Below are 11,916 nucleotides of genomic sequence, written 5' to 3'. Positions count from 1 at the left end.
TATTTAAGAAAATTCTTTAAAATAATTTGAAATTGTATTTTGTATTTGCTTGTTTTTATTATTTCATAAAGTCTTCATATAATGCATTGCTCTCTTGTTATTCTTTGTGTATTACTTCATGCTCACATAAGGGCGCCACAGTTTAATTGAGAGGTATAGGTCCTACATGTAATATCTCTGTGCAGTGTGATCGGATCAGATGTACTCTGATTCACCTTAGACCTGATCATGAGCTTTCCTCTTTGTCTTGTGTTGTGTTGGTCCTCCAGGTTACAGCGTATAGGTTATATTACTTTGCATAGCACTGCTGCCAGCGTTATCAACCTTTACCTGACAAAGAAACTGCTTTAAAGATTTTGAATGAACTGTAATAACACTGATTCAGGCGAAAAAACTAACCATTTATATGATCAATATTTGTATTTATTGCACATTAATGAACACTTAAAACATGAGATGTGCCAAGTGTAAATATGCCGGATTTAGCTTTGAGCTACTTTCCATCCGCAGTCCCTCACATAAAACATTAAGAAAATGAAAATTACAAACATAGCAGTACAAATACATCAAATGCAAGAAAAGTGCAAGAGTAAGAGTAGAATACCCAAGTATATATTTGATGCGTTTATCCAAATAACACATATTTTGGAATTAACAGCGATGTTTGGAGCTGTGAGGAGCTGCTGGCTGTATGAGAGCAGCCGGTCTGCTATAAAAAAAACACATGTCAACAATGTTTTTATCATTACTCTCACTGCCAGAAGATAGACACAGGTCCGCACTGCAGGTCTAACCACAATAATCCCAGTTTTAATTCCAATTTGGCGATATCTATCTAACTATAAAACAGAAAAACTCCCTGATGGGGCCAACATTTAGTGAGATGCTACTTGCTACAGTATGTAATCCTATTGAGCATATACTCCTTTTTTTACCCTGACACGCTCCTATAATTAAAGGACCCAGCAGAGAAATAAAACTCAGTCTGTTTGTTATTTTGCAAATCTGGTTTAGAGAAATATCATTCACTCGTAGTTTTTAGATTCCCATCCCATCAGGTGAAGTTACATTTGAAATCGCCTGCTTTGCCTCACATGGATGTTGCTTCTCTGGTGCTGCTAATGGGATCGTTTAAATCCGAGCACAGTTTAGTACATGTTCTTCGTTATGCAAAGGTCTCAGGATCCCGCTGAGATTATTACCCGTAATCCTTTATTTTCTCACCACGCTGTACCTGTATGACCCTTAGTCCAACTCCACATAATCAATGAGCAGAGGAGTGACATTTACGTATCCTTAGATCTTTAGTTTAAATGAGTGAACATACAGACATCATCAATTTACTGCTTCTGATGCTGTTTGAAAAAAAGTGATTTATTAACTCGCCAAATTACATTTTTAAATCAAATTTCTATGAGGAAAAAAAGAAAGCAGCACACTTGAATGTCAACATTTGTAATCTTTAGAGACTATTTCTCAATCTTCAGACCCTTTCGTTTCCCTGTGACTCACTTTGATTTATCAGGCTCAGTTATAAGACTTATCTAAAAATACCCTAACAACAGCACCATGTGAAACAGGCCGAGGTTAACGCGTTATTTTGAAACGTAATCGTCAAAATCAATTGGCTATCTAAATCTTTTTGGATTGTAGTTACTATAACTAATGATATATGACATTATTTTGGAACCTGATTAACGGTAAGCAAAGGTGGAAGTATTTAAATATATTTTGCTTTCTTAAGTTAAACTAGTATTACTACAGTGTAGAAATACTCTGCTGCATTGAAAGTCCTGCATTCAAAATTGTACTTAAATAAGAGTAAAAAAGTATTAGCATCAAAATATACTTAAAGTACCAAAACTAATATTATCAGAATAGTATGCATTATATCACTCAACTGTAAATATGGATGCATTAATGTTTTCATCATCTCAATTGTGCAGCTGTAAAGGTACACTGCTAGGTATCTTAATTCATAATATCATAATAATATGAGGTAACTAATGTTGACAAAGAAAGGAAAAAGTGCAATACTGGCTCACATAATATCGCATATCAAATAATCTTATAAAGTGCAATTACAATTCTGATTCGGTTTTCTTCTTAACTCTCAAATATCCACATTGGCCTCAACATCTGGTATTGGATGCACTTTCTTTACAAAACAACCCGAGAAAGGTTTGTTTTATCCATTGAGGTGACATGGACTTAAATATTAAGAGTTTTATCAACATAAAGCCCATTCCTTATAAATAATATAACAATACCGAAGTGATGGCCCTGCTCTCTACTCTCTGTGTGTTCTTTAGGATAGTCAGCGCCCCCTGCTGTTCAAGGGGAACATTCAGCTCTAAACCGAATGCAAAAGGACTTGAAGAAAATGCTAAATGTATGTGGCTTGGCAAATGGAAACGATACATTTTAAAGTGCCAAATGCAGGAAAGAAATACAACTTTTAATTATTCGAATTCAAGATCTTGCACTTCTTGTTTTGAGTTTCAATTGTGATGCACGTCCCTGCTTTAACACATATATTTAAGGAAAATCTGAACTACATTTTCTCAAAGAGGGCTCTATAGGAAAACTAAAACGTTATAACAAATGTGAGCAATATAAAAGGTTGCTCAGTAGATATTAGCCCATGAATCAGTCAGAATCAGAACTCTTATTTGATCCCACGGGGGGGTTGAGTGTGTGATGGTTGCTCCGTTTAGAATAAAATAAAATACAAATATTTACTTAAAAACCAGAAGTTTAATTAAAATGTGCAATTCAAGAAAAGTAAAATAGAATACAAAGTGTTATATAAACACGAGTAGTTTAAGTAAAATGTGCATTAAAAGATGAAATAAAAATATTCATATAAATAAAATAAGTTGAGTAAAACTGTCCAATAAATATATAATTAAAATATAATTAAAACGTTTTTTAAACACAACAAGTTAAAATAAAAATGTGCACATTGTACAATATGTAACATATATGTAACACACAATATGTTTTTATATGTATATTAGAAAATATGCAGTGGTACTAATAAAGGTATTCTGATTCTGAATCTGATTAACGAGAATATGATGTATCAAAGGAAAAAAATCACTTTGTATTTTAACTTCAACCTGCAATTAGGAAAATATTGAAAAATGGTGTTGTATTTATTCTGTTAGTCACTGGTTCATCAGTTACATGAAAACAGCCAACTCATTATCAAATGGTGCTGGTTGACGGACAGCTGATGTTAAAGCCAGCTTTAATTCACTCTCCTCTCTTTGATTAAGTAGACACCACGGTATCACAGTTGTTAGCGCTTGGTGCCGGCAGCAGTCCTTTCAGACCTACACTACTTTCACAACGCCTTGTTGGCCAAAGATCAAGCGATTAACGAGCTAATAGGATTGACTGATTGTCAGCCTGCAGTCCCTCTGCCAGCTCCTCACTTTGATTGGGGAGAGTGAGCCTTATGCATCGGGGATCTCAGAATCAGAAGCCAAACACTCACTCAAACATCATTTAAACTCTTCTTTTAAAAGCCACACCATGGGGCAGGAGGTGAGCCAGAGCGAGGAGATGGATTTGGCGCAAATTCAGGATCTTTGCATCATTTTCTTGAAGGAGTGTCCGAGCGGGGCCTTGCACCTGCACGAGTTCAAGAGGATCTTCGGGGTGCCGAGTTCCTCCGAAGAGGAGTCGCTGTACATCGAGACGTTATTCCACTCCTTCGACACAAATCAGGTAAAAAGAAGCAGCAGATTTCTCTTTGTGGAAACAGACCGATTGTGCATTTAAAAGAAGTTGCAGTGGGCAAACATTTTAGTGTACATTCATAGCAGACATGCAGAAATGTTTAACTAACAGTGTGTTTTATGTCATTAATCATTTAAATGTCTAATTATTTAATTACACTGAAATAACTGAAACGTTGACCTTAATTAGATGCATTATGTCAACAGATTTCACATAACTGTATTAGGTTAGTTGAAAGCAATAACATTACATTTAAATAACAAACATTAGGTTCAACTTAATATTATTGCTTTCAACTAACCTAATACAGTTATGTGACATTTGTTGACATAATACATTTAATTAAAGTCAACATTTCAGTTATTTCAGTGCAGTTACAGGAACAGTAGACACATGTGTGAGCAACATCTAACAATAATTGATAAAAAAAGAAGCTAATTGTGAATGCAACTCTGCATTATTCTGTTGCAATAAAGGATTTGTGATTTGCAGGATAACGCTCTGGATTTCATCGAGTATGTGGCAGCTCTCAACTTAATCTTAAGAGGGAATATTGAAGACCGACTAAAGTGGTCCTTCAAGTTGTACGACAAGGATGGTAACGGCAGGTTGGACCGACATGAAGTGAAGCGCATCATAAGGGTGAGAAATATGCAGATATAAACAGTTTTTATTTTAAGTGTTTGGTGGAGAGTAATGCCCATTTTAACAGTCATTTGAAAAGTGCCAAGGTTTTGAGTACGATCCTCTCCAGATGGATTACACTACTGACGCAGGGGCCATGCGTACCAGTGGTAGAAGTACATTTAGTCCTGTACCACATTTGAGGTACTTGTACTTTACCTGAGTATTTTTATTTTATACTACTTATACTTTCACTGTATTTTGGACGTATTTGTTTTGTAATTTTTACTCCAGTATATTTATTATACAGATTGAGTTTATAAATTCAGATTTTGCCACACAACATTTAGGAAACACTTTTAAAATATGATTATCTAGTATCAGATTAAACCATCCAACTTTATATTCAAGCAAGTGAAACCATGAGTAGGTTGAATAAGTGTTTTGTCCAACAATAGGGGTGCGGGTGCTAGTGGAGCCTCGCAGATGGGGGTGCTGCAGACCAACCCCCTCAGCAACCCCCCCCCCCCCTTCCCGCGTCCATTTGCGATGTCTCGCTGTCTCGCAGATCCCACGCAGCAAGCAGGAAAATGAACCCAGCTCACACTGTCCGCTCCTTGCAGCAGCGAGCCCCGCAACGTCCCGCCAACACGGCACCCAGACCCCACGCAGCATTCTCATCTGTTTGTCATTACTGGTGTCATTTTCTGGTTGCTAACGCCATTGTAACACATAATCACTGATGTTCCGCTGTAACGGTGGTAGACTCATCAGAACAGAGTGGGCGAGCTGACCAATCAGAGCACAGTGGGCTCACAGGGAGGGGGGGGCAGGAGCTCAAACAAGCCGTTTAGGACAGAGAGTGAATACACATACTATACAGAGATGCTGTATGAGAAACCAATGTGAGTTTGGAAAATTGCACAAGATAAATCTATTCTAGTATACCTCAACAATGGAATTATGATCAGTAGATATGGCCATGACATGGGACCTTTAATACTTCTACTTAAGTACCATTCCAGATGCAGTACTTTTTACTTGAAATTAAGTATTTTTACAGTGTGGTATTAGTACTTTTACTCAAGTGAAGAATTCAAAAACGTTTTCCACCCCTGACGCTTACCCATTTCTTTCCCTATTAACCTGTGGTGTGTACAACATGACATTTGACAATACATATCTTTAAAGGCAGCTTTCTCCCCTCCAATCACGGCAGAAATCTGTCACACACACCCAACTGTCCACTTTCATTCCTCTCTATATTCTGAAGCTTCTTACACAGCCTTCACACACTCATTTACACACACTTTATTACTAAAAACATGCAGAAATGACTTTTTATAGGCATTTTTCGTATGTATGTAGCGACAAAGAGAGAGAGAGATCCCTCTGTAAAAGCCTTTGACTCTAACATGCCAACAAAACAAAACAATAATTTTTAACCTGTCTTTATCCAATTTTCACATTGGATTACACACTGTTCATTCACAATAACACATGTTTAATAAAACAATCATTAGAGTATTTTTTAAGCACGTTTTGAGAGTTTTCTGGAAGTAATGCTGGTCTTAACCAAAGTGGAGTTGGATACACTCAGATGATGAGTCCCATGAGGTGAGCGAACAGGTTTTATGTAAGAATAATCCTCTCAAGACGGATTATACTTTAGTATTGGCCCGGTGTCAAGTCTTATGGATGAAAGGTTGCGTCCATCAGTTCAGTGGGAGGTAGGGAACGCTCCCTTTTCATGTAATGCTTCACAGTAAGCCTCTAAATACAGAGGGGCTAACATTAGCCTAGTGTCAAAGTGAATTAGACTCACTGCAATTATGTGATATATGTTACAGTAACCTAAAAGTTACTCACATTTAAGATCCTATATATATGTTATTTTATTTATTTTATAATCGAAAACCAAAACAAGAAGCTGAAAGACACTAAAACGCTTTTCAGAGTTACGCCCAGGGGAACCTAGGCGCAGCACAAAATTGCACTCTCCCCACTCTTCCCACTCCCAAGAAATGGTCAATGACACAGGAAATCAGCTTTTTGAGATTTAATTAACTCAAAAAGAGGTGAGACAATCCCAACATAACAAACAAAAACCCTCTTTACAGAGTTTCCTTAAACTTGCCTAACAAAACAAACAAATTAAAATACAGGCTTCTTACCTAACTCCTACCAGAAAAACAGGAGAAAAAAGGGGTTCAAACAAAAATGATAGATGATAACTTGGTGATAATTGCTTGGTTTTTGGGTGTTTTTCTTCATTGTACAATAAACCTTTGAGCTGTAACAGAGAAGTTTAAAGTATGCTATTATTTCTTTTTTTGAGTAAAGGATCTGAATACACCTTAGACTTCTGGATGGAGGTTACATCTTCTCCAGTTTAATATTAAATCCGAGGACAGTTACAAAGTTAGAACAACTAGTTATTAACACTTTATAACAGACGCATTTCTTTTATCTCACTCAGATTCTTCACAAAATCAAATTCCAGAAGACTAACGCCAGCAGCATGACGCCGTCTCAAATCTGTGACCGGATCTTCGAGCTGGTCGACCAGAACGCTGACGGTGAGTGAGAGGACAGCGAACATTAAAATACAATAATATATGAATATAACTACAATACAAAGTCACGTTTACTTAAATCCTGTTTTTTAAGGGTCATTTTCACAACATTTCAAAGAAGTAGTTACCAGAAGTTTGACTCATATAAGCTAAAGCAATTCACAGCAATGTTTCTACTACACTTTTTGCTTTTCACGAATTTTAGGAAATAATGTGGCTTTGGGTTAAATCTCATAAAGTGAGACACTGCTCGAAAAACCATGCTTTTTTAACGCACTGCTCAATTTCTATTATCTCTTCATTCAGACTAGTGTCGACAAAAATGTCCAAAATACACATTCAGGAGTTTATTTTACTAACTTAGTCTTTTTTTGTTTGCAGTTTAGCACAACATAATGCTTTATTTGCATATTTAAGAATTTTGATTTAAGAACATTTGTAATACTAAACTAACATAATGTAAGTTATCGACTGGGTAAATTAATTTGAATGCTTTTTTCATGATTTACTTATTTGTGGTTTCTCCCCTTTAACAACATGCTGACACTTTATTTATCCAAGAGGAAATTGGAGTTTGTGACAATTGTTCCATTTTAGATCCAAATAAATAAAACATAAACAAATAGAATAAACATATTTATATATACACAAGGAGTAAAAGTAAAAATGCTCAATCGAAATATATAAATCGCTATTTAGTATGTATATGAATATAAGAAGTTGTAGAAAAATGTGCAATAGAAAGATAAAATAAAATACATTTGGAAAAATATTTATATTAACAAAAGGAGTTTATGTTAGAATGTGCAAATGAGGATCAAATAAAGATTTTTATATTAACATAACAAGTTAAAGTAAAAATGTAAAATACAAATATTTATTAAAATAGTGCAACAAGAAACAGAATAGAATAAAAAAGACCAATGTGCAAGTAGTGCAGATGAAGTAAACGATATACAAAAAAACAAACAAAATAAAAACCTTTAAGTAAATCCAGGAGTCTATATACATGTAAATAGATAAAATATACTGATCTATGTGTATTCATGTAGACTGTGTTCACTGAAAAAACTGAAACGTTGACTTTAATTAAATGTGTTATGTCAACATATTACGAAAAAGAAAAAATATATATATGTTAATAATTTAGTTTTTGTGAGAAGGGGTGGGATTAAATAAGTGTAAACTTCTTCCCACCCCTTCTCGGATGTGTAATTAAGTAGATCATTTGTTTATATATAATTTGCTCGTCAATAATATTTTTAGTTTATCAATTTGATACTGCTTAAAGGTGGGGTAGGTAATTCACTTCAGAAACACTTTTTGTTATATTCCATGGAATGCTCTTAACATCCCGATAGCAATGAATATCTTAAGTGCTTTGACAAAAAATACATTTCCATCTGTGGAAGCCGTAATACTGTAAAAAGCACGACCAATCATTTTAGCCGGCCCGGCTAAAATAACTGGATGGCCTACCTGCCTGTCAGCCTTCCATCTCATGGTGGTCATGTGCGCGTTCGTGTGTGTTGGAGGAGGGGCTCTGTAAGGAAGTGGCAGATTTTTTCCGGTTGTGTATTTTCAAATTGGTTTCTCCAAAATTACATACCCCACCTTTAAGTTTGTACAGTATCATAATTCTCATGTTTCATTTCATTATTATTACTATTTTGTTGTATTATTGTTTTACAAGTTTGAAATAAATCAAATCAAATCAAATCAAAATATTTCATATAAATAAAAAATATTAGGTTCAAATTAAAATCACTGCTTTGAACTGAACTAATGAAGTTATGTGACATTTGTTGACATAATACATTTAATTAAAGTCAACGTTTGAGTTTTTTTCAGTGTCGATTTTTTGTACTGCTTTTATTCTGCGTGTTTTGTGCCCCGCAGGTCAGATAACGCTGTCAGAGTTTATGGAGGGGGCTCAGAAGGACGAGTGGCTGATGAACCTGCTGAAGTTGGACGTAGACGCCAAAGGTTGGGTCATACAGAACTGCGGAAAGACGTCCTGATTCCTCACGTGTGGGTTCTCCACCCACAGGATATGATCTGAGGCTGACACACAGCTGCTGTCTGGGGTTTCGTCTCCATGTCGAGCTTCTCGAGACTTTTGAAGTTGCACGGATGCAGGTTTGCAGAGGTTTTAAACTCCGGTGCACAGGTCCGAGTCCTCTCTGCAAACGTGCTCTGTCCTGATGTTAAGCTAATGTGGCTAACACAGAGCTAACACAGAGAACGCCGGCTGGGAAATGAAGAACAGCCAATTGTTGTGTATTTAGATTCCTGTTTATTATGTGTTTTAATATTATTTTTGATAGTGTAGTTGTCTCTGCAGAGGGGTGGGTAAGTACGTTAACTCAAATACTGTACTTAAGTACAATTCTGAGGTACTTTGCTTAAGTATTTCGAGTTTAAGCTACTGCATACTTCTACTCCACTACATTTTTGAAGCCAATGTTGTACTTTTTAATTCCTCTATGTTTATCTCGCAGCTTTTAACAGATTCAGATTACTAACTAATACAAAATATAAATCAACTAATAAATCAACATTGACATATCAATCAGAAATCCATCAAAGTGAAAATATACGGTGCAGATAAAAGGTCAAAAATATAAGGACATGTTAAGATAGTTAAGTTATCATAATCAGCTCCACCTGTACCAGTGTGATGAACATTGAACATTAATGCATCAATAATTATAACCCTGTTATTTCATATATAGCCTATGATCCTGAAATGGGAAAACATGCATCATTTTATTTTTCATACTTTAAGTATATTTGAATGCCAATCATTTTGTACTTTTACTTAAGTAGGATTTTAAATGCAGGATTTTACTTTACAATTTACTTCAGGTAACATGTGAGTACTTCTTCTACCTCTGGTTTAAATAGCTTAATATTTAACAACCTTATAACACTATCAAGTTGTTTGTTTGACTCAAATCTGGTAGTTAAAAGAATTAGGCTTTCAATAACTAAAATAGTATTAGTGACCAACATTTCTTTTTTGGTCACTTGGGGGCAGCAGAACACACGAACATCTTGATCGCCCATTTCATTTATTTGTTAGTTACTTCAAAGGTTCAAAGGTGCATTTTTGCATTCATGTGGAGAATATAAAACATTTCCATTTATCTACAGGTGTTTATAACATGCAAACACATGCAGCCGTTAGCCAACAAAGGCAAATAAACATTTCTACATTGTCGCTGCAAGTATGCTCAAACAATGAAGAGACCTTTTCAGGTGAAAGTGATACCTCGTGCTGTATCTGTTTCAGATGTGCATTTATTTTGTTATTAAATAACTTTTTTATCCAAGCCTCATGCTGTATTTTCTCTTATATTGCTTCTCCACTTCACGCTTTTTCCCTTATACCACTTGGGGTCATCCGGATCAGAAAAGCCAGCAGCGAGGCGCTTTAAACGCAATCCTCAGAGGATTAAAAAGTTAATCTTGGCTGCAGGTCCGTTTGTCTGCAGGGGCCGAGGGTACTGATCGTAAATTGAGAAGACCACACTGGGAACATAAAGTGATCAAATTGAAATTGAAAAACAAGGGTTAATTGAAAGGCTTGGCCAAGGAAAACTAAAATCAGCAATACAACAAATACAAGTATGCAGACACATTGTATTCAACCATGTATTCACCAGAACTCTCATATATATATATAGATATATATATTTATTACATGGCTTAGTTGAATACTCGATTCTGATTGGTCTATTCAGAACACGTGACACGTTGTTAATCCAGAACAGACAGACCGCTGTCAAGGATTTATTGACTGTTGTTAAGGACGCTTACATCTGTAGAAAGAAGTTCGGTCAATTTAACTGTATACAGTTTGTCCGAAAAGCAAACTGCATGCAGTTTGCTTTTCAAACTGGGACAAGAAAAACAGCGGAGAAGTAACGGGGCAGAAACCCTCCTTTTTACGCAACGGTCCAGACATAGACATCAAACGGCGACACATATTCAGTTGCCAGGTACTTTGTCATTAGGGCAGGGATATCTAGCGTACTATTTATTAAATCAATAAAAACATTTTCTAAATCTATAAAAGCATTTCAATTAATATTGGGAGTCATGTCGTTACTTTGTTGAGAATGTGGCCATGTAATAAGCGGGATAATGTGCAGCGACTTGGTCATTATGGGGAAAAGCACACGCATAGATAATTGCCTGAAATGAAAACAAGTCTTGACTCAAAATGCAAAAAAAAGGCAGGTGCCGACGAAAGATAAACATTGACGTCACAGCTGTTTCTATCAGCCATGTTTTTTTTGTTGCCTGATGCAGAAGCGCTAGAGTTGACTAACATGTTTATTTGCCACGGCTCACATTTTTATTTATTTATCCGACTTCTACAGATGATATAATTGGAGAAAAAAACGTGCACATAAACTGGCAACATGACTAGCAGGACTGTTCATGTGGAAATGGAGAATTGTAATCTTACCAACATTCAATTATATTCACTTTTTTTTATTTAGACTCTACATTTATCTTAGTATAAGGAGCATTGGGCAGCTTTTAGTTATGCAACCCCAAGCCAATCTCTATGGACTGAGCTCCTGCCATCCTGAACAATTGTTCCCATACCGGGGATCGAACCTGGGTGAAAACCAGGAATCCTGACCACTACACTAATAATAAAAAGTTATTATGGCATTGTATGCTGTGTGTTATTTGTATCTTCAGAAACTACCTTTCCAACTCCACAACAGTTGCCTGTCTTTGACTGTTACAGGTGTAGGTTCATGGTACAATGCATGAGCTTCAAATCGAGAGAGATTGGGCCTCACACGGACACCGGAAACTGTATTTTTTTTTACCGTTCTGTTTTAATTTCATAATAAAGTTAATAGTAATATTATGTTTGATATTATTATGTTTTATTAACTAGACCACTGGGTCATGTTAAGACCCTCTTTTCTGTCGGTTTGGTGTT

The 11,916-nt window shown here is 35.8% G+C and overlaps 1 protein-coding gene across 1 annotated transcript; it reads left to right on the top strand.

Moving 5' to 3' along the window:
• The first annotated feature begins 3,540 nt into the window (after nt 1–3,540).
• On the top strand, nt 3,541–8,968 carry guca1g (guanylate cyclase activator 1g). The gene is made up of 4 exons (XM_034148882.1): nt 3,541–3,735; nt 4,240–4,389; nt 6,851–6,950; nt 8,847–8,968. Exons 1-4 carry the CDS (start codon nt 3,541–3,543, stop codon nt 8,966–8,968), a joined length of 567 nt encoding a protein of 188 aa, XP_034004773.1.
• Nucleotides 8,969–11,916: the final 2,948 nt, after the last annotated feature.

This window comes from Trematomus bernacchii, unplaced genomic scaffold, assembly GCF_902827165.1.
Source record: "Trematomus bernacchii unplaced genomic scaffold, fTreBer1.1, whole genome shotgun sequence".
Taxonomy (NCBI): Eukaryota; Metazoa; Chordata; class Actinopteri; order Perciformes; family Nototheniidae; genus Trematomus; species Trematomus bernacchii.
The sequence above is the reverse complement of the archived record's forward strand: the minus strand, read 5'-3'. Positions and strand labels throughout refer to the sequence as shown.

Bases quoted from the DNA above. Each gene is read 5' to 3' on its own strand.
- guca1g (XM_034148882.1), top strand. From the start codon at position 3,541: ATGGGGCAGGAGGTGAGCCAGAGCGAGGAGATGGATTTGGCGCAAATT. The intron at 3,736-4,239 runs GTAAAAAGAAGC...TGTGATTTGCAG, and splicing joins ACTCCTTCGACACAAATCAG to GATAACGCTCTGGATTTCAT. The intron at 6,951-8,846 runs GTGAGTGAGAGG...TGTGCCCCGCAG, and splicing joins GGTCGACCAGAACGCTGACG to GTCAGATAACGCTGTCAGAG.